This window comes from Artemia franciscana, chromosome 4, assembly GCF_032884065.1.
Source record: "Artemia franciscana chromosome 4, ASM3288406v1, whole genome shotgun sequence".
Lineage (NCBI taxonomy): Eukaryota > Metazoa > Arthropoda > Branchiopoda > Anostraca > Artemiidae > Artemia > Artemia franciscana.
In genome coordinates, this window is record NC_088866.1 from 50,784,794 (window position 1) to 50,803,832 (window position 19,039).

Below are 19,039 nucleotides of genomic sequence, written 5' to 3' on the forward strand. Positions count from 1 at the left end.
GTATTGTTGTAGTTAGTGCTTTTGGGTTATCATCTCTTTGCACACGTGACGTACGTCAAGTCAAAATCTCACAACCCACTCATAACTTAGTGGATAATCAAAGAAGAAAACTTTTTTAGGTTTTGCGGACACACTTCTATCAAAGTTAAAACGAATAAGGATTATTAATGTGATATAATTGTGCTATTTTGTATTAACCGTGCTATAATCATGATTTTGGCTTTGTCCTTTTTGTTTGATGTCTTTTTTTCTTCTTTTTCCATTCTGTTAATGACATTTTGTGTATTTGATAATGAGTAAAAAAAAATAATAATAATATAAATAAAAAGGATGAAATCCTTTAGGTGATTAGGGGATTAATACGAATCTATAAGCAAAATGGGATTAATGTTACTGTTTTTATCACGAAAAATGATTTTACGTTATCTTCTAGATTGCTAAAAAAACTATTTTCGTACAAACATTATACTAAAATAAGACAAGATCTATTCACAATTAATTCATAACACATTGAATAAATAGTACTAAAGAAAGAAAGAAATTTTTTCCTCACTAAATGAAAAGAAAAAAATCATAAAGCAAGAATCTTTGCCAACATCTCCTGATTATCTGCCTTTGGATGGGACTTCTATTCTTAGGTGGGGAGTAATCATCTGATTAAAACAGCACTCACTCAATAAAAAGAAAAAAAGAAAGAAAAAATTAAATACATTGATTAAGTTATAGAAATAAAATTAGATAAATTCCAATCAATCCTGTATAAAAAAGGGAAAAATAAAGACAAAGCCAAGGAAAGAAGAAGAGAGAAAACATCAAAGAAGTCAAACTATTTCTCAAATTTTTAAATAATTTAAACAAATGTCACTTTGGAGCTGATGTGGGTTGATTCGATGCGTTAGTGAGCTATACTCGTTCCCGGGGTACAATTTCTTTTTAGCGCATCCTCCCCCAATTCAATCACCATATAATATTATGTGTAAAAATTTACACGCAAATTCATAAACAAACAAAATCATAGGCTCAAGGTAGGCTTTAAAGTTGAGACAAAAAATTTAGTTGAGAAAACAAAACTAGATTTTGAAATGTACATGGTCATCTAGAGTTAACTCAAATGATAGCTTTTCTTTATTTTACATATTTATAAAGGGATATTTTAGAAATACACGTTTTTAAAACAATAAAAAAGTAAATATCTACTTACTCTCTTTAAACGAGCAATAATTGTTTATGTATATCATGAAAAGAGAAATCACCAATGCTACAGCACAAACACAAAAAAAAAAAAAAAAAAAAAAAAAAAAAAAAAAAAAAAAAAAAGAGACAGAAGGAGAAAAGGAAGACTGTTTTCCTAAATTAGTGATTAATATAGACCAGCACTTGAATGAGGCCTTAACCCTACTCATCCATACAATCACATAGGTCAAACAGCATAGCCACACACAATCAACCATAAAGAATAATCCATGGACAGGCAGTCATGTCGTCAATAAGTATAAGTCGTCATTTACCAAACAATAGAAAAAATAATATAGACAAATAATTCAGAGGCAACACCCAACATAAGGGCTCATCAGGAGAATACACTGGCCTATATAGGGTTTCGCCACTCTAAATTCTCTACCCAGCACAGTGTTGTGGCTACCACAGAATATCCATGGCATCCCCGCGTCAGGTATCACCCCCAAAATACATGCCTATGAAAAAAAAAAAAACAGCAAATGTAAAACAACCAAGTAAAACCAAAACAAGCTTATCCTGTTAATATATCCCTCCCTTTAGCAACAATAGGTAAACTAAATATTATAAATTTTACCAAATCACAAATATTAACACATTGCAAAAAACCTGAATGAACTAAACAATTATATAATTCATCTTTACCATGTGGCTAATTTTTTAAAAAAATTCCGCTCAAATAGAAACACAATTCAAAATAAATGGCGCTGTGACAACATTTCTCGAACCTCCGAAATTAGTTTAAAATTTCTTTAAGTATTTCTAGATAATTCTTTTGATATTTATTTAAAAGTTCGCTCACCTCACCTGCGCAACTCTTTACGGTAACTGCTTGTATTTTGGTGCTGGATCATATTTCAGATGGACGTTTGATAGTCTTTGTCAAAGCATTTTGTAGTAATTCCCGTCGTAACGTTCTCCCCTTTGGTAGTACATTAACAGAATTATCAACCTTCAGAATCTTATGCACTGGCTGCCTGCATGGCTGACCCGGTACTGATGAGTTGCTAACCTCACCTGTGCAACTCTGCTGTTAATGCATACCATCGGACACACACTTTAGACTGTTGGGATTGCCGATAGGAGTCATAGATGGCAGAAAGTCAGGTTCTTGGCAGACATCTGGATTGAAGGGATGAATCCCCGGCCTAGTAAAGCCACTCATGTTCAATGGTTTGAAAGCTTTTAGGGAGGTACCCAAGAAGTTAAGAGACCTCGAATTCTGTGGCTTGTCTCCCAGGGTGGTTTCTTGGCCAGTTTTCAGTAGGTTGATAGAAATAACTTTTGGTGGTAACAGACGGTTACATTAAGGGGCTATAACTTATTTGATGCAGGTGGAGAGAATGTAAGTGCTTGCAACCCGATTTCTTTTGCAGCAGAAATAATTTCGTAGCTCATGTGACTATTATGATTATCCACGAGTTTAAGAGCTGGTCATTCTCAGGAGAATTTATGGAGTCAAACTAGCCAAGGAATAATTTTGTGGCTATCCATACATTTTCGAACTTTGCAACAGCAACGGTGTTTGTTCCTGGCAGAGTATTATCCAAGAGCTTTTCCAGCATGCAATTCCTTTCAGATTTAACGCACGGAGGAGTAAAGGTCCCCGTCGCATTGATAGTTTCGACCATTGTGTCTAATCTACCTCTTTCCTGTGACGTAGTTGCTTCTAGGCCCCTCTAGGGATCAGTACCTTCACCTATTTTTGTTGAGCATTCGATAAGCCAGTTGCATCCATATTATAAACACGGGTAGCTCGAAAATGATGCTTCGAGTATAGTTGTTCCAGCTGTTTCTAACGAATCGGGTCGGTTTCTTCCTCACCCTCTCTACTTTTCTGTGCACAAAAACTAGATTGATCTAGTAAATTGCCTCTACTCTCCCTCCTCCTCCTCCTTCCGTTATTTCAAGAAAGTCTCTCATCCCTCAGTTTATTTATAAATATGCTTCCATCTCCGATTTCAAATGGAAGTCCCAAATCTTTCAAATTTGACGAATAGTTAGAAGATTAGTAACTAATTGTCTACTTCCTACACTATTATTAGTAACTTGAAAATGCAGATAACTATTATTCAAATTATACAGTGTAGGCAATATTGGCTCTTCTAAATAATTATTAACACGATCTCTGGCCGTGAACATTTGACCTATTGTAATTGGTAGTCATTGCATGCATAATCTATTTGTGATTTCTGACAGCCAAGAGGAATAAAAATGGTTGTAAAAAGAGAATTAGGACAAGTACTTGAATTGCAAGAACTTGAGGTACTGTAACACCCCTCCTATAAAGGTAGACTAGGAAATATTTGACATTTCGGAAATTGTCCTGAAAATTGATGTAAATTGCCGAGGGGGAATCTCTATTGAGTTAAAATCCCTCTCCTCTCGTACTAACATTTTTGGCTCCCTCCCCAAAAATTTGAATACCTTATACAAAGCAGAAATGGGTTCAATTATTATTGTGCTAGTAGGGGTGATTCTCCAGAGGAAGGATATTATACTCTAAGATTACAGGAAGTTTTACCTTGGAAGGGCTGTATAGGGTTTTTTGTACCCCCCCCCCTGAACAAAACCCATAGATATGCCCTTGTTTAATGCTATTTTCATTTATTTTATTAGCTTATTTCTTTGCTCATTTGTATTGCTTTTTTTTTGTTCTTTTATCCGTGTAACTTATTATCCTATTCCATTTTCTCTTTATTTTTCCTCATTTCGATCCATTTTTATTTATTCTAATTTCTCTTCTAATTCTCTTTATTTATTTCTATTTGTTTCATAAACTGTTATTCTACTCCTTGTCTTTTATTAATTTTAGGCACAATTACGAAGATTTAAGTTCCTTCAAAAATTATTTTTTATTTCTAGTTTTACATTTTGGTAACGTTTACTTCCATCGAAAGCCATTGAAGCATGGCCAAGAAGGAGTCGAAGTTGGTTCAGATGCGGAGATTAAGTGGGCGGGTCATCTCCTACAACTGTCAATAGATGGTATTATGAGAGCTCTAACGACAAAAACAACGGTAAGCTTTCTAAACTAAAAGATGACCTTACCATCCCCTTCCTCCCTCTGTAACCTCCAGATTTTTACAGTTTTCTCCTTATTTGTATTTTTTTCGAGTTTTGATAAACATGACGCACTATAGATAGATATCCACGTCCTTTTTGAAGTATTCTACTATCCCTCTGACTCCCCCCCCACCACCAAAAAAAGCTGTGCAGTAAACTATGAATACAATTGCAGCGTCAGGGACAATTTCAGGGGTGTTACTAATTATGAAAAAATCGTAATATGGTTTAACAAAAGCACCGTGGCTTAACACCCCTTCCCTCATGGAAATGAACTGTTTAAAAATATTCAGTTTTTGGGTAAGAAAGGTTAAAAGAAACGAAGAAAACTTTTTTTCCTAGCTACAATACCTACCAAAGATAGGTGGTATCTATCTATGCAACTCTTTAAACCCTGAGAATTTTTAAGATCCTTTACTCAAATTGCCACACAGAATTCAGATTATCACTCTCAACTCTGGGTTATAAACCTCCTCTTGAACAAGAAGATAGTCAATTTTTTGGCTGGGTAGCACTGCTACTTGAGTAAGAGGTTGGTTTGTTTACTGACTAATTTTGGTCTAGGGGGAGCTTGGGTGGGTTGGGTTTGGGCAGCTTGATTAGCACTGGTAGTTGAGTAGCAGGGATGGTAACACATAGATTGTTAGGTAACAATTTGTTCGTTTTATTTTTATTTGTTTTATTTTTTAAGACTGATTACTAAAAACTGAAACTACTGGTGGGATATATTAAAGAAAAAAGAGAAATTACACTTTTACTGCTATTTACGGCTGTATAAACCAGATTGTAGTGCCATCTTTATTAGTATCTATAAATCCATCAATAATAGATGATCCAGAAGCCGTATGTTAACATCATGTATGATATGATATGATATGCCGTATGTATGAAATTACACTTTTACTGCTATTTACGGCTGTATAAACCAGATTGTAGTGCCATCTTTATTAGTATCTATAAATCCATCAAGAATAGATGATCCAGAAGCCGTATGTTAACATCAAATGCCAGTTTGCTGTTCAATAGATATCATGGGTGTCGTTGGGGGGGGGGGGGGTTGGGCTGGCAGGTGGCAGTAGCGTCAATACTGAAAGAATTACCAAGCTATTTGAAAAATTGTCCATGCCTCAATTGCTCTAATCAACCAATTTCCATAAATTAACGTTAAAACGCCAGTTTGTAAACACTAAAAGAAGCAGAGCAAAGAAAAAAGAAAAAAGGAAATGAAAACAAACAAGGAAAAAATCGACTTATGAACGATGAGAAAAGAAATACAAAATTAACCCAATCAGCACTCATCTGCTTCTCATTTATCAATTTTAAAACAAGTGAAATTCTTAGGTTGTTTTAAAGTCAAGAGTGTAATAATTGGAAGCGCTAATAATACTGGTCATAAACACCTTAGAGTAGGAATTTAAACTCACCTTCCAGGTGTAGTCAGGTCTTGTTCTCTTGTCAAAATCAATCTAACAACAATTTTCCCAAGCCGAGACTATCAGATGTAAAGCTAAGTCGGTTTCGCCATTACGGTGCGCAAGTAAAGCTCTCATTTCGCTACTGTTTTGATTACTGAGGCACTCGAAGGTCAATCAGACAATTTCCACAGAACAAGGAGCAGATATGACAAAAAAAAAGGATTCCGTATTGGTTTTTAATGCAGAAATAAGTTGATAAAAATAATTTTTAGGATTTTCTTTGCAATTTTTAATCGCTGCATTGTATTTTCTTGCTTCGAAAAGCAAATCAGAAGATTGAAATTAACCAAAATCTAATTTTTCTATTTTTCTGTCAATTGAAATATTTTTTGCCAAGTAAATCTTTTGCTAAAGAAGGGGAAGGGGTTTTTTACTCAATTATCTGAAGTATTTACTTCCTTTGTTTACAAATGTGTCAAGCAGAAAAGAAACTTACCTAATGCCCCAAAAGAATGGAAATTTGCATTGGAAAATATTAAACGGCTAAAAAAAAATTGGTGTTTCGTTCAGCAAAATAAACACATATATGGCTGAAGAATTTTAGCCTTCCTAAAGAATTTTGGCAAAAAACAAAATAGACACATTTTGTTATACATTTTTTTTAATATAATACATTTAATAACACGTTGTTTGGGTAAAGGTTTTACTAAATATTGGTATTCTTGGGACACTTTTTGGTAATACGAGGCTTCTGTGGTTGAAGGGGTTTGATTTGTACATACACTTGAATTTGCCTTTTATAAAAACTTATTTAGTCCCTTGTGGCAGGCAATGTGTTGCCTCTTTTTTTGTCTTTATTTTTAGGGAGTATCTTTTCGAACGTATCAAACTTTTATGACATCCCCACCCTCAAAAACACCAGCGACAAATGAACTTGTTCACATTACTACTACTGCTGTTACTACTACTAACAACTCTCTGCAGTACTAGACCGCTTGAGGCCAACTTTGCACGCTCCCTCTCCGTCACAAATTATTTAAAGCCTCCTTCTTTACACCCTCCCAAGAAGTTTCAAGTTCCCTTAAATCCTTCCTTACGACCTCCTCACCCCATACGGGGACGACCTGCTTTTCGGTTGGTCCTAGATTGTTGGGCAAAAAGAAATATCTTTGACAATGTGCCGACCTTCATCCGCAGAACGCATCTTAGCAATCTCAATCTTTCTCTCAATTATAACCCTGAATTCTGCAAAGGTCAACTTCGTAAATATACTGCTTTAAATGAATGTGCCAACAAGTAAAAGCATTCGTATATTAGGATGTTTTCTGCACCATCGTTGTAAAACATAGGGAAAAAACATATTTATCAAGATTTTTTGGGGGAAATTTAGTTCCCCAGAATGAACATCCTCAAAATTCCAACGTATTTGCAAGATTGAGAGTACTTAAGTTTTACCTTATTGAGATAAGCTACCCCTCCAAAACAAAATAATTGCTTTTCACCTTTAGTATCAAAAGCTTAATCGCGCTATTTGCAAACAAAAAAGTTATCAAGTAAATTAGTTAAATCATTTCTTCTATTCTCTCAAGACTTTTAGCCTTTGTTTCATAATTTTAAATGCATGGGGTTTATACCACTTTGCTTCTAACTTTGGTTGTAAACTGACCTTGTCTTTTTGTAAGGGTATCAAAAAATCTCTCCATTTAGTCCTCTCTAGTCTTTATTTCTCTTCTTATCTGTCTCTTTTTCTCTCTCTCCCTCTCTCTTGTATTTCTTTCTCCTTATGTTTTAACTTTTTTGATTTATCCAATGTTTCCTTGTGGATTTTTTTTTGTGCAAGCATATCAACACTCCCAAGTACCGGTATGTTGTTTGGTCTTGTCGCTCTTATTCTACTTACTATTATTTTCTTCTATTTGTCTGAAGAGAAGCATATGAAAGGAAAACTGTGGCGTACACTCTTTATTGAGGAACAAAGAGAATTAATACCCCCCCCCCCCTCTTCAAAAGAAGCTTTACTCGAAACTTCCAACCATCTTCTGTTAGTATATATATATATATATATATATATATATTTATATATATATATATCTTCTGTTAGTATATATATATATATATATATATATATATATATATATATATATATATATATATTTTATAATTGCCAAAATAAAAAAAAATTGCCAAAAATCGTTTGCTGAGCTGTATTCAAAGAATGGACCAGTAATGGAATATTTGTTCACTCGCACTTCGATACCCCTGATCTTTATCTTTATACTTATACTCCCGTTGAGAACAGCTTAGAAAACTTTTTTTTTCAATTGCCTGGGGCATGTGAAAATTTCACATGCAACATATAGATGTAACACCCATGATATGCAATCTTTATAAAAGAAACACGCTTTCCTTCAGGTTTCAGGCATAAAAATAGAAAAAAAAACACAGGCTCTCTTCAGCATCCAGAAACATACTGACTGATTGTAAACATACTCTGGGAAATATTTTCTATATCCTAGTTTCCATGCTCCAAATGTAAGTTCTTTGTGGCAGAATACTTCTTACAGCATGCTCAAGCAGATACTAAAAATAAATGGGTAGACTCAATTATGATTAGTGGACAGTGAGTGGGCACAGTGAGCACAATGAGTAGGTACAGTAGAGAATGATAAATAAGAGGAATCAATTAGAGCAGACATAATTGAACGAACATTTTTTCGCTCTATTCTTGTAGATTTATTATAGATTTTATATAGCATCATGTGATTGTTTTCAGATTAGAGATTGGATGGGTGATGGGGTCGCTTACCAATTATGTAAAGTAAAATTATCATGAATTAATTTAGTCTGTATTCAATTCGTTTAGTTTTTACTTATTCAATCACTTTCGTTGTTATATTTGATTTATTTCCAGGAAGCCCGAAATGAGCGTATGTTCACACCACTGAATATTGACCAGGCATTGGACGCCAGGGACGCCATTGCAAAAGCCCTTTATAGCTCACTGTTTTCTTGGCTAGTCAGTAGAGTTAATACTATTGTTAGTAAAGGACCGAAGCAATTATCTATATCAATATTAGACATATTTGGATTCGAGGATTTTAAAGTAAGTATTTTCTCCTATTTTCATGTCAGAAGTTTCTACATTAAGATTTCAAGTTTTGGATTCAAATTGGAAACAAAAAAGAGAAATACATTTTTTTTTTTTTTTTTTTTCATTTGTCATAGACCGACTTCTCTGCTAATTTTCTCTGTCAAACTTAAAGTTCGTCAGTGTTCAAGTTTAATGCATCCTCTCTTCAAATTTTTTTTCTTTCAATTTTTCTATTTACTGCATTATATTTTTTTTTTCATTGAATTATTAATGTCTTGTTCCCTAACCTATAAAATATTTATTTTGCTAAAATATCAATATTTATTTTGGTGACTTTTTTGTGAGAGTTTGGGTTACATTTTCATGTTAAAAGTCAAAAATTTACAATGAATTTTATTTTAAATTTTACGTGAAGATATATCACAGTTAGCTTTTGGTTTCTAGATTATGGTCTCTAATATTGACTAATTTTCATTCTATTCCTTCATTTTTTTCATTTTATTATTATTATCTTATTCTCTAAAATTTATCTACGTCAAAAGTCTCTTTACCAAGATCTCATGTTTTGGGATTCAACATAGACGATTTAAGGCCGGAAAGATTTGCCATTTTTTCAGTTTGTTTTTTCATTTAATTAATAAGTATTGTTAATAAGTATTGTTGGAGGGCCATTGCTAAGATTTACTAAAACTCGGATTTTGTTTTAATATTATTTTTATTACTTAAGAAAGGTACTAAATGTGGCGCTTTTCACATAAAATTTTCTTTTATGTGAACCTTTATACATCTCTGTGATGTTTCAGTGCCTCACTAGTGGCGACGGAGAAAACAGAAAAGGATTGAGACACGTCAATGCTTCTTATGCAAAAAGGGACCTTCCTTGTTGCTTAAGCCGGGGGACTGTATTTCTCATATCTTAAGCAGCTTTAAACGGCAATTCTCTATGACATGACATTGTTTTTCAAGACGTGACTTTTGATTTCCGGTTCCTATTGGCTAGATCTGACGCTACTTTGTCCTTAAAGTTGATCCCTACCGCAATCATTGATATCATACGTTGAAATAGTAAGCTATCCTCTGTTGAGCGAGTCTCTGTTTATCTCATTTTTTTTCAAACAGTTCGTGGTAACGAACTCTAAGTGATGAGTGACTCGGCCCAATAGTAACCAAAACTCTAAAAAACAGAATTTCTACATATTTTTTGTTCTTCACATATACGTTATAAGAATCCTAGACAGTATGATATGATCATAATCCTCTTCGTGCTGATATTTTTATTCAGGTATGAAATTTGTCATGACCTCTATAAAATCGTTCATAAAGTTTTAAAGTCTCTCTATTAATTTTCTAAATATTCTTTCTGGCGCTCAGAAAAAAATTGAGATAGTATGTTGAACGGATACCGCAGAAAGCAGTCCTAATTTATCGTTATATGTTTTATCTCCTCTGCTGACATGAAGGGGGTAAATTTTGCCATTTTGACAAACTACAACATTCAATTTTGTATCTAAATTCAGCTTATTTTAGAAAATAAGTACTTGCACTATTCAAGCCAAAAACAGAAGGTAGCGTAATCAGAAGTGTAGCAGAAGGGTATCAAACAGTGCCCAACATATGCCCAATTTTCAAAAAAGGTCTCTTCTAGCTGATACTCCAATGACAAGGTTTTAGGGACCCATCCCCGTTGGTGCTTGGCGGAGATTGGACTCCGTCTTCAAGCTGAATTTCTTATTGTGCTTATGTCAAAATGTCAAAAATTCGTTTTTCATTTAGCTCCCTATTTTACCGGCTGAACTAAAGATAAGGTATAATCATTCTTAGAATTATCACAAGCGCTGAGAGAGTCAAACTTGCTTCATGCGTCAAGCAAAAGAACCACAACAAGAACACTAAACCAGTAACTAATCGAAACACAAAACAAAAAACCAAGTAGGTATAGCTTAAAAGATAAAAAGTTAAGTGTAGCATAAAAAATAAAGAAAGGAGGAAAATACTATGTCAAATGGTCAATACACATCGTGCCGTTAAGATAAGAATTCAATAAAAAGTATCTAAAGAAGCGTACAGAAAATACCAAGTAAATAATTTATTAAAATTAGTTTAACCAAACAAATGGTACACTGAAACAAAAAGGAAAAAAAAGGGCAACTAACTTGTTTAAAATTTCTGTTTTGCCTGGAGGTGAATTTCTCCTTTTAAATTCATTCAACTTAAAATGGCTGTTCAGGACAAGTACGTGTTAAGAGAAGGGGGCTTCTGGCTGGCCCCAACATTTAAATTTTCATGGGCTCAGGATTAGTCTGACCCATATTTTGGAGGGTGAGGGGTACTTGTATTCTAGTCGTTAGGTAATTTACCAAAAGGGATAATTGTATCTTTGCCAAATTTGATCAAAGTAAGAGGCGATCAAAGTAAGTGAGAGGCATGTTCAAAGGTTAGCATGTTTAAGTGCATATGTTACCGTGAATGTCCAAATTTGGTGAATGTCGACATTCACCGGGGAGTGTCCGAAATAGCTTTATTTTCTCCTTAGATTTAGTCAGCGTTGTTTGTCAACTTTTTTCAGTTTTCTGCAAGGTTTGATGCTGACAGGTAAAGTTGGGTCAGATTAGGTATTTAACCCAGTTTAACCTAACCCAACTTTAACTTTTACCATCAAAGCTTGCATAAGACTGAAAAAGTTGACTCGCGAAGCTAATTGAATCCAAGCAGAGAAGAAGGAGTTTTGGACATTCACCGGTGAATATTGACATTTACCAGATTTTGGACAATCACAGTAACATGTATACCTGATCAAGCTACCATGGGAGGGGGGGGGGTCGAATAAATTTACCAGAATCTATTTTTATCAGCCTAATTACTAGGCGATTTGGTGGGATTTTTTTTTCAGCAAGACCCATACTGTTTCATTGATATATTTTGTCACTCCATAAGTATGAGCTGTTGGATTTTGCCTAAATTTGATTGGGATAAGCTGTCGGAAATTTTGCTGTGACTTACTTGAACAACGGTCGTATTTGCTGTTAAATTTTACGGATCTTGGCACTGGAGGTCTATGTTCTGTTGATGCCCAAAGCTCTTACCAGTAATCAAATCAGTTCTGGTCTGTTTGGCTTAAAAGACACATGTGTAATTGCAAGATTGCGGTAAAGTGTATGAAAGTAATTGTTTAGCTTCTCAATTTAAACCACAATGCGCCTGTCTACGGATTAATATTCACCTATGATAGAGTTTTCACTTTTGTGCTTTGTGACGGTAATTGTGCTTATCGACGGTCATTTTGCTTTGTGACGACATCGCACCTTTACTAGAGTTTTACTTATGTGCAGGGAAATGTGCTTTGTGACGGTAATTTTTTTCATACTTTTATGACGGTAATAAAAAAGGTATAAAAGGCAATTTTTTATATACTTTTGTGACGGTAATTTTTTTACTTTTAAATATATTTATTCGAATTACTCAATAGCTCTTAGGATCATTTTGAAAGGAAGATCCACTAAATGTAACAGGCTAGTTTGGTAATACTTAGGTTGAAGAAGCCCGAAAGTAAGAAAGGATTGAAAAAAAATCGGAAGTTCTTGGGGGGGGGGGGGGGGTTAAAAAAGGATTTTTTGAATAGGTTGGGGTGAATCAGGAATGTGCGCAGCTGTGGCGACCTTTTTACTTTTTACTTTTGAATTAATTTTTTTACTTTTGAATATATTTGTTCGAATTACTTAATACCTATTAGGAAGAATTTTCAAAGGAAGATCCTCTAAATGTAACAGGCTAGTTTGATAAATACTTAGGTTGAAGAAGCTCAGAAGTAAGAAAGTATTAAAAAAAAATTATTCGGAACTTCTTGGGAAGGTTTAAAGAAGGAATTTATGAATAGGTGGGGGGAAGTAGGAGTGTGCGCATGTGTAGTGACCTCAGGAATCTTTGTGCCGTAGTGATTTGTTCGTAGTAGTAGTACTGGAGGCATTCAGCTCTCTGTATTTCTGACTCTTTAAATTCTTTATTTGTGACTTTGAAATGAGCATTTGATTGGTAAAAAATTATTAAAAAGTACAACCTGGATGCACAGAGTGTCTTATGGCTTTTTTTGACATCCCCTCATCATTCCCTGAAAATTCTGAATTCATAACCTAAGCCATCCCTGAGATTTTGTAGATGCGCCATTTCGACAAGCTGGTTGTATTTAGTGTCTTTTAATTAAATTCAACATCCTCCTTCAACATTCATGCTGTCTTTTAATCTAATTCAATATCCCTATCGACATTTCTTGAAAGCTTCATCTTAATAATCTTAGTCGGTCTGTGAGATATCGCAGACACTCCCTTTTGACAGCCAGGTCAAGATCACTTTTATCACCAGCTAACTGAACCACACTCAATGAAAAGCCAGTCATTGAAACTAGTCTATAAATTCTTAGAATTCATAGACCTAGACCACCACTCAAAATAGTAATGGACCATTCTGTGCAATCCACAGGCCTACAAGCTTTCAAAGTATTCTAACTGGGTATCTTCAACCCATTCTGGGTTATCTTCAAGTTGAGCAGCTTTCAGTATGGTGAATGGTGACAGAATCAAAGTAAATCTTATATTGCTATTAATTTAATAAACTGAGTTTTTCTGAGGGAAGTAAAGAGCGAAGTTGGAATTTAAAATTGACATAAGTTATTACTTCATGGTCTATCTAGCATATATCAATAAAGCTAGTACAAATTAACCATCTGATGATATTTCCCTATGTTTGTTAGATTATAGAAAACTAGCGCTTTACTGAAAATATAGAACATAGGAGTTTTAGTACGGTAAAAGTAAACCATTTATGGACACTTTTTAAAATATAAAACAAAGCGTTTTAATGACATTTTATGATTTATTGTAGACAAGTTTGAAGTGAAGACACTTTGATAGTATTTGGACTATAGATTAGCTTTAGAATTTGTATCATAATTTGAAATTCTCCGTTGTATAGAGAATATATCTGAATTTCTAGAGTTCATATTATGATTTATTTTTTCTACATTTCAAGTAACACTAAAGCTTTTTCTTTACAATTTAAAATTGTATATTGCTCAATATTGGCATTATAACTGGTGAGACCAGCTATAATAACTTTTTAAGATAATTTTAATTTTATACTGAAATTAACTGAGATCACAGCCTGTGTAAGAATATGAAAAGTGTTACAGATTAGTTGTTGTGACGCTACGTACTCACTTTGACTCCTAAATCAGTATTCTTTTTTTACTTGGTTTTTGTATTTTCAGTAAATCAGTGATGAAAAAATCAGTTTATCAAATACTCGGCTCTGCATGTTTCATCCTAATGAGAATGGGGCTCAGTTGTTTGTCTATACATTTTTACTGGAAAGCAATAAGGCAGGGGCAGATATAGAATTAATGTTTGGGCGTATCGATAAAATTTTTGCTTTCCCTTTGGTATGATTTTGCCCCTCCACCCATGTAATTAAAGCAACTCTTGACCTTCTGGGGGGAGGAGTGCCCCTACAGCACCCCCTGGGTCTACCCATATAGAGCGTGTTTTGAGTTGAGATTATGTCTTCGAGGAAATATTTTTTCTATTTCATCATTATCTTGCCTCATGGTAGTCTTTACTCTTATTTTGTTAAATATTTTACTTTTATGATAGGTCCGTAACGAGAAGGAGAACATTGAAAATAGTCCTGTAACTACTGCTAAAAATATCTGACAGTGATCCACACTAGCAGACGCTCCGCTTCCACCCCAACTTATTTAAAATCTCTACCTCCATCGCCTTCCAAGAAACAACCGAAAATTTATTCGGTTGACAAATTCGGTAAGACAAGTGGAGTAAATAAAAGATAATGAAAGTAAAATAACATAATTATACGAGAGATAAAATATATACAACACAACCATAACTCAAAAATGTTTATATGTTCCTTTTTTTTAAATTAGAAATTTTGTAATTTTTAATTATTTCTTTTTCTAGGAAAATAGTTTTGAACAGTTATGCATCAATTACGCAAATGAGAGTCTACAAGCTCATTTCAATCGGTATATATTTCGAATTGAGCAGCAGGAGTATATCAAGGAGAAAATTGAATGGCAGACCATTGGATTTACGGTAAAATCTATTCATCTATATCTTATTTTACGGGGTCGCAGACTCGAGATTTTATTTTTAGAACGGGGGGGGGCACAACTTAAAAAAGGTACAAAAACACAAAGTGTATGAATAATGTTTTAATTTTGGAACAATCTTGAAAAATAACGAAAAAATTTGGGGGAGGGATCCTATACCCCTCTCTCCCCCGTATACACATCTGTCCTGGAGAGTCCTTTATTGATTGGTATGGACCAACGAAGATTAGGAACTGGACCAAACAAAAATTATGGTACTATAATTTGAGATTTCGTAATAAGCTAAATTAGTTTAATTTAAATTTTTGGTACAAAAATAATTATAGCAAGAACGGCTAACTACTTCTTAGTTCCAAAAGCTTAGCTCTTTGGGAATACAAAATTTGTATTTTGATTAAAGGTAAAGGTTTCTTTGAACCTGACCTGAAATATTTTAATAAAATAGCTGACGATTTTTTTTAACTCTTGTTCTTGATTATAAATAGTTAAAGCTGTGAATTTGCGTTGTATTAATTTTTTTGTAACATAGTTTGTGTTTACCTATATATTGCTGTCATTTTGTTTCTTCTTCTTGTGTCAGATGGCAGCATTGTAGAGAGTGGAAGTTAACAAATGTAAAAACAATAGGCAGCTTTTTGTAGGATTAAAATCAAAAAGAGATATGTAATTTACATTAATATGATTGTGTATTGTATTGATTTTCTTTTTAACGTTGGGTGTCTATGCTCTTCTTCTTTTTACTTCTGATTCTTCTGTCAAACGGTGGCAGTGCGAAGAGAATAAGTTAAAATATGTAAGAATACTAGACATGCTTTATATAAAACATCTTACGTTTTTATGGCACTTCGTATTTACCAAGTAACATCAGCGATCACAATTTCTGTTGGTCTGTCGGTCTTTCTGTCCCAGTTTTGCTAGTTTGGGCACTTACAGATAAGCTAGGACGATGCAATTTGGCAGGCGTATCAGGGACCTGGCCAGATTAGATTAGACATAGTCTTTTACCCGATTTGACCATCTGTAGGGGGGGGGGGGAGTGGGAGGACGGTTAATTCGGACAAATTAGAAAAAATGACGTATTTTTAACTTAGGAACGGGTGATCAGATCTGAATGAAATTTGATATTTAGAAGAATATTGTCTCTCAGAGCTCTTATTTTAAATTCTGACCGAATCTGGTGACATTGGGGGAGTTGGAGGGGGAAACCTAAAATCTTGGAAAACGCTTAGATTGGAGAGATTGGGGTGAAACTTCTGTTGGTCTGTCGGTCTTTCTGTCCCAGTTTTGCTAGTTTGGGCACTTACAGATAAGCTAGGACGATGCAATTTGGCAGGCGTATCAGGGACCTGGCCAGATTAGATTAGACATAGTCTTTTACCCGATTTGACCATCTGTAGGGGGGGGGGGGGAGTGGGAGGACGGTTAATTCGGACAAATTAGAAAAAATGACGTATTTTTAACTTAGGAACGGGTGATCAGATCTGAATGAAATTTGATATTTAGAAGAATATTGTCTCTCAGAGCTCTTATTTTAAATTCTGACCGAATCTGGTGACATTGGGGGAGTTGGAGGGGGAAACCTAAAATCTTGGAAAACGCTTAGATTGGAGAGATTGGGGTGAAACTTGGTGAGAAAAATAAGCACAAGTCCTAGATACGTGATTGAAATAACCGGACCGGATCCGATCTCTTTGGGGGAGTTGATGGGGGGGGGGACCTAATTCGGTAATTCGGAAAAATTAGAAAAAATTACTTTACGAACGGGTGATTCGATCTTAATGAAATTTGATATTTAAAAGGAACTCGTGTCTAAGAGCTCTTGTTTTAAATTCCGACCGGATCCGGTGACTTGGGGGAGTTGTAGGGGATAACCGGAAATCTCGGAAAACGCTTGGAGTGGAGGGATCATAATGGAACTTGGTGGGAAGAAGCTCTTGGCTTTTGGCTCTTCCGGCCTCGTCACAAATGCCATATGAGCTCTTGGCTCTTGTTTTCGCGGAGTCAATAAAAATGAAAATCATTTTGAATTTCTTTAGTAAGGATAGATGACCGCCGGAATTTATTTAATTAATCTGCCTGTCTCCCTCATTCAAAAGTAGAGGCTGCTCTTCACATACTTTTATTGGTGCCGTGCAGTAGATAGTTTCTTTTTCAGTAGATTGGTTCATCTGTAGATAGGCTTTGGAAACAACACAAAAAAAATCCCTATAATCAGTTATGCAGTGTTTGGTAATCGCAGGTGAAGAATTTACAAGAAAAAGAAACGTAGGCAAAAACTCAGCCATTAAAAAGAAAAAAAAAGCTAAATAAACTTCTTTTTGAAAGTGTTGCTGCCTGTGGATAAGCAGATTGTTAGTTTTTGAATTTTTACGGACGAAAAGCGTTGTCAAATTTAATTAGTTGCTTCTGCATATTTTCATGGTTAAGTGTTCCAACCCTGATAAAAATTTGCCCGGCTTTAAAAACTTAATAATCTTTAACAAAGCAAAAGAAATCTCAGAAAATCGCTGTTTTCGGGTATGGATACACACATGGTTGTTACTAGCCAAAATGTTTGGGGGAGGGCATGAGATTTACCGACCATCTGGTCATTTTTACCGATTGTTTTTGTCAAAAATTAGCATAATGTCTCTTTCGAATATACGTAAAATCACTGCATGAGTCGGTAAAATCACTGCATTTTTTCAATCGAAATTCAGATTTTGGTACATATCAAGTTACTATTATAATGCTGTTTGTTTAACCAAATGGAAAATTGTGGCACTATCTGTAAAATCACCGCAAGAGTCGGTAAAACTGCTGCGTTTACCGTCCAAATTCCAAATTTCTGTAGATGACATGTCAGTATTTTCGTAGTCTTTAATGAAGCGAATAAAGAATTCTACATTTACCGACTTCATTTACCGACTTCTCCTTTTTTACCGAGATACCAAAAACATTGAGAGGGCTTCCCCACCCCCTCCCCACTTGACAGCCCTGTATACACGTAACATTGGCCCAGTGGGCATATTTTTCTGTTTTGACGTTCTTGGCCCTTCCATGTCGTTTCTAATTTATTTAAGGAAAGAGGCATAATTGATTTTAGAATAAATTTCAACTCATTTTAGGACAATCAACCGGTTATCAGTCTGATCTGCAAGAAGCCGGTTGGAATTCTCCACCTCCTTGATGACGAATCCAACTTCCCAAAAGCCAGCGACCAGAGTTTCTTAGAAAAAGCACATTACAACCATGCTTTGAATGAGCATTATTGTCGACCTCGTTTGAACTCTCCTGAGTTTGGAATCAATCATTATGCTGGACTGGTATGGTACTCTGTTGATGGGTTTTTGGATAAAAATCGTGACACTCTCAGAATTGATGTCCTGGATTTGTTAATTAGCAGCGAAATCTCAGTAAGTAAACTCAAGCAATGCAAAACAATAATAAGTAAAATGAACTAGAGTGAAGTAAAATGAGAGAGCATAGAAAAAATCTAGGAGGGATTTTTGCCCCCGTAGATTTTGAAAAATATCGTGTTCAGGTGTAGTTTTATTGAATAATGTCCTTTTTCAAACAAAAATTGAAAAAAGGCAAATTTGTAAAAGTAACTATTACTTACTACTATAAACACAATTCCTGAATAAAAACCCAATACAATGAACAAAACTTGTCTACATACCAGCAATGGCAATCTCTTCATTCTTTTGGCTAGAACAGAACAAAGGGAAAAGCAATATGGAAAATTTTTTACCTGGAGGGTGCATCAAAATAGCTCCCCTTTTTAAAGTAGGCATTCGATTTTTTTTAGAAAATTATGGTAGCTAGATTTAGATATATAGGGATCCTAGATTTTTATCCTGTTTAGGCATATTTTTATTGAATAAAGTCCTTTTTATGTCTTCATTAACAGAAATTTAAAAAAGGGCAAATTTGTCCCCCCTAGTTATTGGAAAAAATTTGAACCCCCCCCCCCCCCTCAATGAGTAAGTTAAACTAAAGAAAATTCAGATGAGTAATGATGTGCAAATTAAAGCAAAGTAGTGTCGTAACTGTAGTAAACAAGTTTATATTAAAATGAGTAATTTTTGGTCCAATTAATCTAAATTATGGTAGCAAAATATATTAAAGAAT

General features: G+C 34.6%; 1 protein-coding gene across 1 annotated transcript in view; it reads left to right on the plus strand.

Annotated features, from left to right (window-relative positions):
• The window catches only part of LOC136026549 (unconventional myosin-XV-like), a 365,167-nt gene that overhangs the window by 59,149 nt on the left and 286,979 nt on the right, over positions 1-19,039 (plus strand). Inside the window, exons 9-11 of the mRNA XM_065703235.1 lie at positions 4,102-4,256; positions 8,629-8,820; positions 14,775-14,909. Of these exons, the coding sequence (XP_065559307.1) occupies positions 4,102-4,256; positions 8,629-8,820; positions 14,775-14,909 (482 nt within the window). The remainder of the gene's footprint in view (positions 1-4,101; positions 4,257-8,628; positions 8,821-14,774; positions 14,910-19,039) is intronic.